At 36.1% G+C, this 13,057-nt stretch overlaps 1 protein-coding gene and 1 long non-coding RNA gene across 22 annotated transcripts in view; one reads left to right on the top strand and one right to left on the bottom strand.

Moving 5' to 3' along the window:
* TNNI3K (TNNI3 interacting kinase) overlaps positions 1 to 13,057 on the top strand; it is a 301,864-nt gene that overhangs the window by 117,189 nt on the left and 171,618 nt on the right. For 17 of the 21 annotated variants that reach the window (XR_006691546.3, XR_001484720.3, XM_074003752.1 and 14 more), the window contains 6 exons: positions 8,049 to 8,135; positions 8,690 to 8,746; positions 9,705 to 9,797; positions 9,883 to 9,940; positions 10,067 to 10,261; positions 10,972 to 11,076. Coding sequence is in view for 19 of the 21 variants with exons in the window: in XM_074003752.1 (XP_073859853.1) it covers positions 8,049 to 8,135; positions 8,690 to 8,746; positions 9,705 to 9,797; positions 9,883 to 9,940; positions 10,067 to 10,261; positions 10,972 to 11,076 (595 nt within the window). In the remaining 2 variants the exon portion in view is untranslated. The remainder of the gene's footprint in view (positions 1 to 8,048; positions 8,136 to 8,689; positions 8,747 to 9,704; positions 9,798 to 9,882; positions 9,941 to 10,066; positions 10,262 to 10,971; positions 11,077 to 13,057) is intronic. The other 4 variants (XM_074003744.1, XM_045368778.3, XM_074003747.1 and 1 more) reach the window with 1 other exon arrangement.
* Positions 1 to 13,057, bottom strand: part of LOC135964948 (uncharacterized) — a 43,882-nt gene that overhangs the window by 13,743 nt on the left and 17,082 nt on the right. The window lies entirely within an intron of this gene.

The following is a 13,057-nucleotide window of genomic DNA, read 5'->3' as shown; positions in this document are numbered from 1 at the left end:
AAATTCAAAATGAGGATATTAATAACCACTTTACAGAATTCTGATGAGGTTTAAGGATGAGATTTAAGTGCTTGGCACATAACAGAGTCTCAATAAGAATGGCAGTAACTATTATTGGTAAATGCAGAGCAGAGATTCAATCGAATCCACCTAACTCCCAAACTTCATGGTCTTTCCTAATTTATAACATGCTTTAGTGTACAGTTAGAAATTATGATATATTAGGATAATAGGCATCCACTATAAACCCTCTAATGAAGGGCTTATATTCTTGCCAAACGCCTCTGGACAATCCCTGCATATATAAAAGTGTGTGTTTTGTTATATTGGTATTTCTTATTTATGGCTCAAGTTATACCATTAATTTTAAGCCTCAGAACTGAAGCAAAATAAAGGAGATTTTGAAAATAACTAATCAAAATATTATGAAAGTAATCCAAAGACATTATTCTAATGTGCGTAGTTGCATGCAAATATATAAAACAATATTTTAAAACTATAGCACAAATTTGCAAGCCTCTTTCCTACAGCAGGGTTTTTCTCCACGGTCAAGGAGGAATGTCAGAGAATTTGTTATCATATTTTCAAACTACCACACCAACTGACTGCTTGATTTCTTTGCTTGGATATCTGAGGACCCTGCAAAACTCAACAAGTTCAAAATTGAACTTAACATTTTTTTTGTCCTCATGATTCTGTTTCTTCTACTATGTATCCTTTATTCAATCAGCCATTTAATGGTATTACCATCCACTTTGTCACTTAGGTCAGAAATCTTGAATGATGCTTGATTACCTTTTCCTCCTCAACTTCTCCTCCCAGCACACATCCTATCCATTCAATCAAAAAGTCTTCTTTATTTTGTTTAATAAGTACATTTTAATCCATCCTTTTTTCTTTTTTTTACTATCACTATTCTAGTTCAGATCGTCATAATACTTTTTCTAATCCATTTTAATAACCTCATAACTGCCCTTTTTGTCCTCAGCATTTTAAAATTTTCGAACTGTAGACAGAGATATATTCAAGGTGCAAATAAGGCCATATTATTCCCCAGTCTAAAACCTTTCTCTGATATACTGTCACCCATAAGAAAAAGTCTCAGCTTGATATCATAACATACAGAGACTTTATCGTCTTGTGTACTTCTTGCCTCTTGAACCTCATATCCTCTTACTCCTGTTACATGGGCAACCCCAGATGCCACAACCATCATCATACTCACTAGATCACCAACATTCACTCAGTGTTCACTCTCTGTCATGCATGTTCTAAATACTTCACATATATTAACTTATGAAATCCACATAATTAGCCCTGTGAGCCAGTGTCAATTCACTTAATAGGAATAGTATAAAACTGCTCATCATCTCTACACATATCATGTTATTTCATGTTTCCAAGACTTTTCTCATGACAGTCCAATCTGCTTTTATATCCTCTCTGTCCTCCCCATGTCACCCCATTCTTTAAATTTATGATTACCACTTGGTCTTCAAGACTTAGTTTATGGAAGTCTCCTAGTCTTATTGAAGATTTCTAGAAAGTCTTCCCTGACATTCCAGTCTAGCACACACATCGTTTCTTTATATTTTATTTTGTTATGTGCACATCTCTATCTCTGTGTTTACCACTTTAAACTGAAACACTCTCTCCTCTTACCAAATTGTAAACTTCTTGAGAGCAAGCATTTGGGCCATTAATTCATTGTCTTCCAAAAATTTGAATTCAGTGGATGACTCCTAATAGATGTTCAATACATGCTTGTTGAAATCAATAAGAAAAACAGGAGGAAAATATTTTAGACATAACATTCTTTTCCATGTTCTACTACATGGCATCTGGTGAGTTGATATTCTAAGAAATACTAACTACCACTTTTCTGTTGTCTCTGTAACTATTTCTGTAAATATCATAGGTTCCTTATTAACCGCACAATCCTAATATTCAAATAAATAGGCAAAATATTTTAAAGAATGTTCTAAAGCTCCTCTTTCCATGCATTGGAACTGCAAAATTTTATTCTGGCTGGAATGCTTTTCTCCTACCTTTTTGCTTAATCAGTTTGTCCTCATCTTTCAAGTTGAGCTTGAAAGACAGTCTCAACTCTCCTGACTCTTCCAGACTGTTGTAAGAGTCACCATTATACATGTTCACATTTTGTACCTTTTATTCCTAGAGCTTGGCTAAATAAAATTTGAGTGAAATCATATTTATATATTTTTTACACTAGATAGCATTGAATATAAGAGTAAATAATATTTCTACTTCAACCCTCTCTCTCATACCTAGTACCATTCATTTGTGCAACAAAAATGTATTGCCAACCTAACGTGTGATAGACACTGTGCTAGGAGCAGTAAAACAGATAATATTTCCCTGATTTTAGAAAGTTTACATTTCTAACTTGAAGACACAGGCTGCAAGCAAGAAAACAAATAGAAAATATGGGTTAACAATAAGTGCTATGAATAAAATAAAAAGGAAATGCAATGGTGAACACAAAATTCAAGGATACTATCTAAAATTGAGTAATCATGGAAGGGGAAGGCCTCTCTGGGAAGACGTTATTGGAGCTGGCCCCTCATAGGTGCACAATGAATATTTGAAGAAGAAAAGAAAACAGAAAGGAAGGCAGAATGAGAAAAAGAGAAAAAGAAAGGATAGCTAAATAATTTAGTTTGGATATAAAAATATCTTGGCAAAAGCATTCTTCATGCCTGTGGATTCTTCTCTTAAGGTAAAGGACTAGTGACATCCTTACTGGGGCTGCTGATTAAGGGACAAGAATAATGGGTCAAAGGTGATGTGAGTTCCCTCTCTGTGATATAAAATTAGGACATCTTTCATGTTTAAGTGATGAGAAGATGTAGCAAGTCAGAAATTTTTGTTGCATCTGATCTAATAATGAACAGTGTATGGGACCAGGGTGGTCAGGAGGAAGATGAGCCATTGAAGGACAAATGTCCAAAGCTACCCTCTGATTCCACTTTTCAATGCTTCTGGAGAACTAGTTTTTAACATAATGGGAAGGGGATATATTAAAATATTGAACAAAGCCTCAAATTTATCATTGCTGTGAAAGTTTCATTATTTGGGCCAAGTATAAGGCAAGGCCCAGGCTGCTCCTTTGATGACCTGGGCATGTGAGACATGAGGTCAATGAGAATTCCTTCTGTAACTGAGACTAAATCTCCATGTTCTCTACATAGCCATGAACCCAAAGGGCCTCTGGGTCACCATATCATGGAGATCTTAGTACTGGTATCATTTACCACTAATCTCCAGATCTAGTTCTTAAAATATTCTCATAGCAAGAGGTTAGAATCAGCTTTCATTGTTTTTAAGTTAAAATTGTGGGGGACAGATAGACAACCTTATAGGGAGATAAATCGTACTTCCCTTCTTAAATAATTGTAAAGCATCTGTTGTATATATGACCATGATGTAGATATTAAACCGTCTTTGTAACAGTCTCTTGGATTGACTTGTCATCTTAAACAAAATTTAGGTTTTAAAATAACTATTAAGAAAGTTGAAAGCAAAGAAGATTTAAGAAGGGGAGAAATCACACAAAATATAAGAAGTAAAGGAACACAAGCAGACAAATTAAAAGGAAAGGACTGAATTTGGAGAATACACACAGGACTGGAAGAGTGAGGAGCAGGAAATGAAAGAGATTTCAAGCTGGGAGAGGAATCACATTTGCCAAAACCCTCAGGTGCTCCCGTGAATAATACCCGGAAAGCGCAGATCATCATTAGAGCTGCATTAGGCTAATAACATAGCAACCTTCTATTTTGGTAAAATGCTTGGGTGTAGATAGTAAATTCTTAGATATAGGAAAACATTTTATTTAATTAGTGGAAGTTTGATTATCTCTGGAGGTATTCCATTAGTGTGCCTTGGTTATCTGGGTGTATCCATTATCGAGAGTTTGGCTTAACAAGTCCATTTAGTGAGCTCCATTAAGGTTTATTTTTCTGCTTAACTCCTTGTGGCCAAGTGTCCAGGAGCTGGGCTTTAGGGGGTTTCGGGTTTCTTTGCATGTACTTTAGTGGCTTGTCTGAGCAGTTCTAGTCATGGAAAATTTCCTATACGTGGGTGCCTTAGCCCACAGTTAGCAGGAGGTGGGAAATCAGGCGGAGATGCCTTCCAGAGCTGAGGGGGCCTCTTGGCATTTCCCTGGCAGCCTCATGCTTATCATCAGCCAGAACCCAGGCACTCATTAGGCTCTTGATGAAAAGCATTCCAAAGAAAATGCCAGCAAATTGTGCCACTGTGCTGGCAGGAAATGAAAACTGCTCAGAGCAAGTGGAGCCAAGAGAGCTGTTGAAATGAAAGGTAACATCAAGGGTGTGATCACTAACTCACACAGGCACTCAGGATTCAGGATGCAACTTTCTGCTTCACTGGGGAAAGCATGAGGCCCTCTCGTCTGTTAGCTGATGTCAGTTCTATAGAGGGGCTGAGATAGACTGGAAGGTGGGCTCTGTGAATTAAGCTTTGTTATGCTTGAGTAAATGCTAGGGGTTTGGGTTGTCTTTATTCCGCCAAGAAGTCTCTCCTAGGAAAAACAAAAATCAGAAAAAGTTTTTGTTTTTGTGTTTTTCCTGGGCCCAAACGCTTGAAGACCAAACTAAGTAAAAGGAAGATTCCAAAAGCACTATAGGTCCTATTAATGTGGGATCAAAGAGTGTGAAGGGAGGAAAACAAACAAGCAAACAAAAAAAAAAAACAACCTTAGAATCTGTGAATCTAGGAAGGAACAGATGAGGGGTATTATTATTATTATTATTATTATTATTACTATTATTTTAGAGACAGGGTCTCACCCAGGTCTAGCCCAGGCTAGAGTGCAATGGTGTGATCATAGCTTGCTACAATCCTGAACTCTTGGATTCAAGAGATTTTCCCACCTCAGTCTCCCCAGTAGCTGGGACTACGGGCAGATGCTACCATGTCCCACTAATTTAAAAAAAATTTTGTTTAGAAATAGGGGTCATGCTATGTTGCCCAGTCAACTCCTGGTCTCAAACAATCCCCCCATCTCAGCCTCACAAAACAATGGGGTGTGAGTCAAGGCAGTCGGCCAAATTTTAATTCCAAAGGAATTTCTGGTCTGTAGAACTACTTTTATCCTGAGGTTAAAATGGCCACCAAAGCAAGAAAAGGAAACGCTCAACAGCAGGCAGTACCAACACACAAGCAAGACACAGGCACACTGAAATCTTCATGAAACTGGATGTGGTAGGTAGAGTAATGCCGCCTCAAAGATGTTCAGTTCCTGTTCACTGGAACTGTAAGCAGGCTACCTCACATGGGGAAAAATCAAGGAGGTAGAGTAATGCCCCCCGCCAAAAATGTTTAGGTCCTGTTCATTGGAACTGTAAGTAGGCTGCCTTACATAGGGAAGAATCAAGGTTGTTATTTAGCTGACTTTAAGAGATAGATTATCCTGGATTATCCTAGTGGGCTCATTGTAATATGGAAAAGGGGGGCAGAAGCAGAGGTCAGAGTAATATGATATGAGGACTAAGCCAACCATTGCTGGCTTTGAAGCTATAGGAAGGGGGCTACAAGCCAAGGAATGTGGGTGGCCTCTAAAACTTGGAAAAGTCAAGGAAACCAATTATCTCCTAAGGCCTCTAGAAAGAAATGCAGTCCTGCTGACACCTTGATTTCAGCTCAGAGAAAACCATGTTGGACTTTTGACCTTCTGAATTATGTTATAATAAATTTGTGTTGTTCAAGTCACTATGTTTTTCATAACTGGCAATAGCAGCAATAGAAAATGAATAGACTGGTATTTAGAAGATTCATCTGAAGTTCCAAAAAGGAGTTTCCAAGTTCACCTACAATTCTTGGGGCAAAAAGTAAAGTGAAAAAGCAGTGACAAGACCCAAAAGGCACATTGATGTGTTAGAACTGTAAGGCATATTACATACATCATCTTAGGTAATTTTTAAAACAATCTTACAAGGGTGGATTATCATTTCTAACCTGTAGATGAGGATCTTTTTAAAAAGTAAAACAAATCACATCCTTTAACTAATTAAAATGCTTCAGCACCTCCCCATCTTGCCTACACTACACGAAAATCTGATTTCCTTATCCTTACCTGTAAAGCTCTACATCAGTCATAGTCAAAGTGCAGATTGCTGATGAGCATCACCTGGGACCTTGTTAGAAATGCAACACTCAGCCCCTACTACAGATTTTTTCAATCGTAATCTATTGGGATGGGGCTCAGGAATCAGTTTGAACTTGCACTCCAAGTGATTCTTATACATAGTAAAAAGTTTGAGAAGCACTAGTCCACGTGAAGTACACTTGGCTACCTCTCCAACCAAATCTGATACCACTCTCATCCTTGCTTGTGAAGCCACACTGGCCTTCTTTCATTCTCTAAACATGGTATGTTTGCTCCCATCTTGGGACTACTACATTATCTATTCTCTCTGCCTATTAGGTGCTTCCTGTAGAAATGTGTTTGTTGGCTAATGTCCTTAATATCTTAAGGTTTCCCTGATTGTGAGCTCACTACGGTTCAAAGAAAGAATGCCAATGGGACTGCCTCGCACATTATTTCATTATAACTTATGTCTATGATTTGAGAAAATTGGAGATCCACCAGTCATGAATAGAAAGCTGGAGATGATTAAGAATATGGACACTAGTTTTTCAACTATGTAGATTTAAGTTTTGCTACCTGTTTTAGCAATTGTAATCACAATGCATTTTTTTTCTTTTTTTTTTTTTCTCTCTCGAAGAATCTTAGCCTTGTTGCCTGTGGAAAAGCTTTTCGTGCTTGTAAATACCATAATTTTTCCACCTCATAATCTTGAATGCACTGTTCATTTAAAGTTTTTGGGGAAGGGAAAATTTGAAAGGAAAGCAAATCTCAGCATATACTCTCTATATAAGCTAGGTATATGCTTAATTCATGTTAACTACAGGTCCTTTGTGATGGATAAGTATTTATGCTTTTTCAATTCCTTAAGTCTGCCAGTTTTACAATGAGCTCTGTTGTATTTCACAAATCCTGTGGCAAGATCTTTAAGGTTGGCTGTTTTTCTCTTTTGTAAATTCGCTTCATAGATTATTTTTGTGGTGGATGCATTAAAACAGTATCGAAGTTTAATTTTATTGAAAAACATTGCATTACTCAGAGGATCATTTGACATTTTTTATCTTTCACAATAATAAGCCCCTAGTGTAACTAGTAAACCCTAGAATGTTGGTGGTGTTATAATAGAAAAGTATTTCTCATATAGGACTCCAGGGTGGGCATTTCTGCCCACCTGGATGGCTTTCTTCAACCCTCAGAGCCTCGGAGCCTTCTGCATCTAGCCAGCAAATGGGAAGAGTAGAGAAGGCTCACTTGTTTCTTAAGGCACAGACCTGGAGGTTACTTCACTTTTGCTCATATTCCCTTCATGAAAATATGTCACAAAGCCACAGTTGGATGCAAGATACATAGGAAAATGTCACTGGGTGGGCAGTCATTCCCAGTGACAAAATCACCCTGTGAAAGAGGAGTACAACTATTGGCAGGCAGCCAGCTGTCTCTGAAAACCTATGTAAATTATCCTAATACTGCAATTCTGAATCAAATGTACTGCTCAATCACAGCAAATACATCTCTCTTTCCTGGTTACGACATGTACTTTTTGCCCTTTCAATCGTGCCCTTATTATATACTCCCATAGTACTTAGTATTGCCTTATTTAGAAATTCTCATCATTTTGCCGATTATTTGTTCAACTACGTTGTAAGCTTCTTAAGGGTAAGACCATAGTCACTTTGTTCACTGCGTCACCAGTACCTGTACCCAGTAGAGTGCCTGACATAGTGCTTCGCATATGGTAGTCTTAAGAAATTATTTTGAACCGAAGAATGAATGAACTAAATTTCTATTGCAATACATTATTTCTCATGATTTGTCCTATGTTGTAAGCTACTTCCAATAATTTTTGGATTTGAGAGTAGACTGAATAACTTAAACAAAATTTAGGACTCTTTGTTCGTTGTATCTTTTCATAAAGGGAATGATGCCATTGTCACACTCCTGAAGCATTATAAGAGACCGCAAGATGAATTGCTCTGTAATGAATATTCTCAGCCTGGAGGAGGTACCCTTTTCTTACTCAGTTTTCATTGTTGTATAATATTGTGCCTAAAGGTAAACCTGTGTTTCTGTTACTATCATTCTGGGGCTAGGGAGGAGGGAATAGCCTATGTCAGATTAGATTTATTTTAAGTAACCTTGTGTCTGGGAGAGGCTGAACGTAAAGAAGCCTCCATTTCAGCTATTTTCTAACTCACCAATCTGCAGCTCCTCCAAGTTTAACATTTCCCAGACTGGATGTTTATGAGGCTTGTGCACGACTAGGAAGGCCTGGATAAGCTGAGAGCAGTCGTTTTCCATTTCAGTAATCTATTACTGAATACTCATATCCAGACACAAATCTGCTAGAGTCTGCTACAACTTGGATTTTCTGAAAAATCTTTTTATGTACTTTCTAAATAAACACTTGCAGTACAATTTCAGTATCCAGAGAAAGATTTGGGCCTGAAGCGATAGTTTTACTTGGTTTCGTCCCCTGCTTATTTTTATAATGTTGAACTTTTATGTAGAAAAAAACTGATTGCTACTTTCAACTCTATTATATAATTTAATTTCTAGATGGCTCCTATGTGTCTGTTCCATCCCCCTTGGGGAAGATTAAAAGCATGACAAAAGGTACTACAAATCTGGGACAATTGTTATATTTCATTACTAAGGATAACTATTGCTTCAAATATAACGTTCAATTTTGTCTTACATATTACAAATGATGACTATCTTACAAGCACAACAAATATTATCGACAGACCATTCTTTTCATAATTAACCTTACCTTTTATTTCCTTTCAGTGCATGAAGATATAATAACAGTGAGAATTTCACATGACTATTAAAGAAAAATCAAATTCTCACAGGACTGTTTAGATGTTTCTGTTTTTTATAAAAATGAATTATAAATATTAATATTTCTTTAAGAAGAATTGGGGCTAGAAAACATGTGTGAAAAATATATATTATTTTTCAAAATATCCCCAATAAGTAATATTTTGGGACCTTTTTTGAATGTATGCTTCACACAGAGATGAATAACATTGGACCAGGAAAGTAAAAACTTTGATTCGAATGTAAATATATATTTAACTATTTGGAATTTAAAGTCTTTTAACAGTATTTTTTTTCTTAGTGTTTCCTAGAATAATTCATAGGCTTATTTCCTGTCATTTAATTGGCATCCCTTTGAGATTAGTTTATGGATATTTGGCTAAGCCTATTGGAATAGACTGAAGAGAGTTACCAGATCAGAACCTTTCTCATAATGTGATATGGACTGGACTCCAGGGTTGCCATGTCATGTAGGCAAGCTGGTTGGTGATCAGATCAGGAATAAACCCTGAGCGCTGGTAACAAGGAGTGAGTAATCAAGACGTAGAACTAACGTGATTTTAATGCAGCGGGGCAGGGATCATTTTGGTTAAGGTTTTAGCATCTTCAAATAGTCAATTACAGTTGGAAAATTTAAAATTAGATGTTATTAGGAAATTATGTTTTTAGTTAAACATATATATGCATGTGTATACACATCCACATGTGAGCTTTTCACCTTAAAAAATAAAATGACAATTTCTATTTGCAGAGAAGGCAGATATTCTCCTCCTAAGAGCAGGATTGCCTTCACATTTCCATCTTCAGCTCTCAGAAATTGAGTTCCATGAGATTATCGGCTCAGGTAACTTAAAAAAAAATAAAGGTCTGGTTTAGTTGAATGAGTTCAAGTTAATATGTGTTTATTTATTTATTTTAAACAATTGTAGGTTCTTTTGGGAAAGTATATAAAGGACGATGCAGAAATAAAATAGTGGCTATAAAACGGTAAGCAAGCAAATGAAAAAAATTAGCATCCAGGTGAAATTGTGACCTTTGAAAAGCATATGCATGGCAAGCCCCTTGTTTGGATCCATCTGTTTACTGAGAATTTTCTGTTGCTGCCATTTCCAGTTATCGAGCCAATACCTACTGCTCCAAGTCAGATGTGGATATGTTTTGCCGAGAGGTGTCCATTCTCTGCCAGCTCAATCATCCCTGTGTAATTCAGTTTGTGGGCGCTTGCTTGAATGATCCCAGCCAGTTTGCCATTGTCACTCAATACATATCAGGGGGTTCTCTGTTCTCCCTCCTTCATGAGCAGAAAAGGTATGGGTCTTTTGTTCTGATTTATCCTTGGACATACCATTAGAATTTTGGAATTACTCTTGCAATACTTCAGAGGCTTTTTCATTGGATGAGCCTTCACCTTTTGAAATCTGAGTGCTGCTAGCAAGTGTGGCATTTTTAATATTGCTAATAATTTATGCCTAATAATTATCTTTCAATGAATAGAAATACTCTGTGCTTTCTTAACAGAAATTCAGTTGAAGATAACAAATTTAAGGAATTTAAATTGGAAACTGGAGCTTAAAATAATTAGGCTAAATTTGAAATACTGATAAAGAAGATATATGTAAGCTCAGAATAAAATAAAGTTTAAAAAAAGTGATCTTGCACAAATCCAATATGAATTCACTTCCTGAGTTTATGCATATAGTAATTAGAATGTAGTTTCATTCAGTGATTAAAATGGATTTCATTTTACAATATTACAAAGAAATTAAGTATAGTATTATAAATAAATTATAAAACCAAGTATAATATCTTAAGAGATACCGTGTATCTTAACTGATTCATAATTAAGCATTTTCTGATGTAGGAAAGCTATTTTTTCAGATTTGTTGAATTTCTAGCTTAACCCTCAAGAAAGAAAAAATGGTTAAGATTATACAAAATAACAACTCTCACACATCATTTGCTTTTTTGGTATTCGTTTTGACCGTTTCGTCTTTGTTAAATCTATTTTTAAATTGTAGGATTCTTGATTTGCAGTCTAAATTAATTATTGCAGTAGATGTTGCCAAAGGCATGGAGTACCTTCACAACCTGACACAGCCAATTATACATCGTGACTTGAACAGGTATTTTTATCCTAAATAATGAACTCAGAAGGGTATAACTAACTGTGAGTTTAAGACAGATTTCAGTGAAGATACATTTTAGACTTATTGCAGATGAGGGTGCTCTGTGGGTAAGAGGACAGGCTACCATAAGCTTAGGTGATAGAAAGTTCTGTCATTGTCTTTTAAGGAGTAGAAAGCTATATAACTGCTTCTCAGGGATCTTTTAAATCTATGAAGAATGTTCACAAATATAGTAATATCTGTAAGATGCATCAGCTAACTAGTTCCCAGGTCAGTAAGGTCAGATCAAGCAGTGAGCTAAATGGCTATTAAAAAATGATATGTCTCCTATAAAGTGAAGTGTTGGAGTAGCTCCTGATATAAAATTACCTGAAACGTACTTTGTGCTACCATTTTTGTATTTTTATATTAGTAAATTCAGCTTAACCACAACAGCTTATTTACCTAGTTATCAGGTAAAGAGGATTTCGTGTGAAGCAAATATGAAATCAGACTGTTAGTGGTGGAACCCCAAGGGATCTCAAAACTTTTCCTAAATGGTGAAAACTTTCTCTGAGTAAAGTCCTATAGGAAAGGCCAATATACAAAATGGAGCAGTGTTGGGTGAAGGTAAAGTGGGGAGGAGAAAACTCTATTTACTTCCCATTTCCCACTGCTAAGGAGAGAGATTCCTGCGCCCCCTCTGTGGAAGCCCAAAGGTGCTGTAGAGAATAGTTGGACAAACACTGATTTACTTTATGAAGCAAGTCAGATTATTCCACATCAATCGCTTTCATTTTATGATAATCAATAAGATTCAGATAAATTGTGTATACAGTCCTTTATAAAAGCCTTACAGTTCTGAAACTACTAAATATTAATTACTCTAGTCAGTCATTTGGTCAACAACTATTTGAACATCTATGTTTAAAGACTATTTCCAGCACAGTAGAGCTCACAAACTGGGATGTTCATACACTACAGTTAAGGAGTTTTCACACTCTATGTAGAGGAGAAAAATACTTACCTAAATGCATTTTAGGTATAAAATAATAAGTTATATACAAGATATAGTACAAAAATTTCAGGAACAAGAATATTAATTGCTTCTGAGGATTCTAACGACAACTCTATGGAAGGGATGACATGTGAGCTTGGTCCTGAAAGACAGGTAGAGTTTGGAAGAGCATCCTATAGGCTTATGGAAGACATTAATAAAATCATAGAGATTAGAAAGTTAAAGGTATATATAGGAACTGTAGTTTCATTTTAGTGTACAGAGTGTATAAATGTATGTAGTGTGTATAATGTATGAAGTGGACAATTGGGAAAAAGTATAGAAAAATAGAACAAGAGCACAGACACCAGTGAATGCTATTGCTAAGGTATTTCAGATTTTTTTTTCTGTAAGGAGACAATGAAGATGTTTGAGCTGAAAAATCACAAATTTGGAGCTATATTACTGAAAGATTAATCTGGCATCTGGTAAAATATCAACTTGAAGGGAAAGTCAAGAAACTAGTGAGGCAGTTGTTGCAGTAATCTAGATAAGAAGTAATGAAAAGCAGAATTTCACTAGTGGCAGTGGAAATGAAAGGAAGAGGCATGTCAACTTTAAATAACAAAATACAGAGTTTATTCAAGCTCAGAGCTTAAGGATCATTACTCATGAGCATGGATTCAAGTTGTCCTGAATACATCTCCCATTAGCAGTGATTACAAGTTAGTTTTTAAGAAAAAGCAGTTTTTAAGTTGTTTACCAAGAATTTACATTAAAATAATATAAGCTTTTGATTGACTATACCTTGTTCTTTAATCAAAAATTATAGGAACATAAAGATAATGGGTAACACAGCTAGTCAGTAACAAAATGTCTTTACATTATTGCCCCAGGGGAATGGAGATTGGAGACATGACTAAAGTCCCATGCTCATGTCTCTCTGGGCCTGATAAATTTTGTGTTGCTCATACTGCTTAGACTGCCCTCAGCTATTTTTCT

Source organism: Macaca fascicularis, chromosome 1 (genome assembly GCF_037993035.2).
Source record: "Macaca fascicularis isolate 582-1 chromosome 1, T2T-MFA8v1.1".
Taxonomy (NCBI): Eukaryota; Metazoa; Chordata; class Mammalia; order Primates; family Cercopithecidae; genus Macaca; species Macaca fascicularis.
The sequence above is the reverse complement of the archived record's forward strand: the minus strand, read 5'-3'. Positions and strand labels throughout refer to the sequence as shown.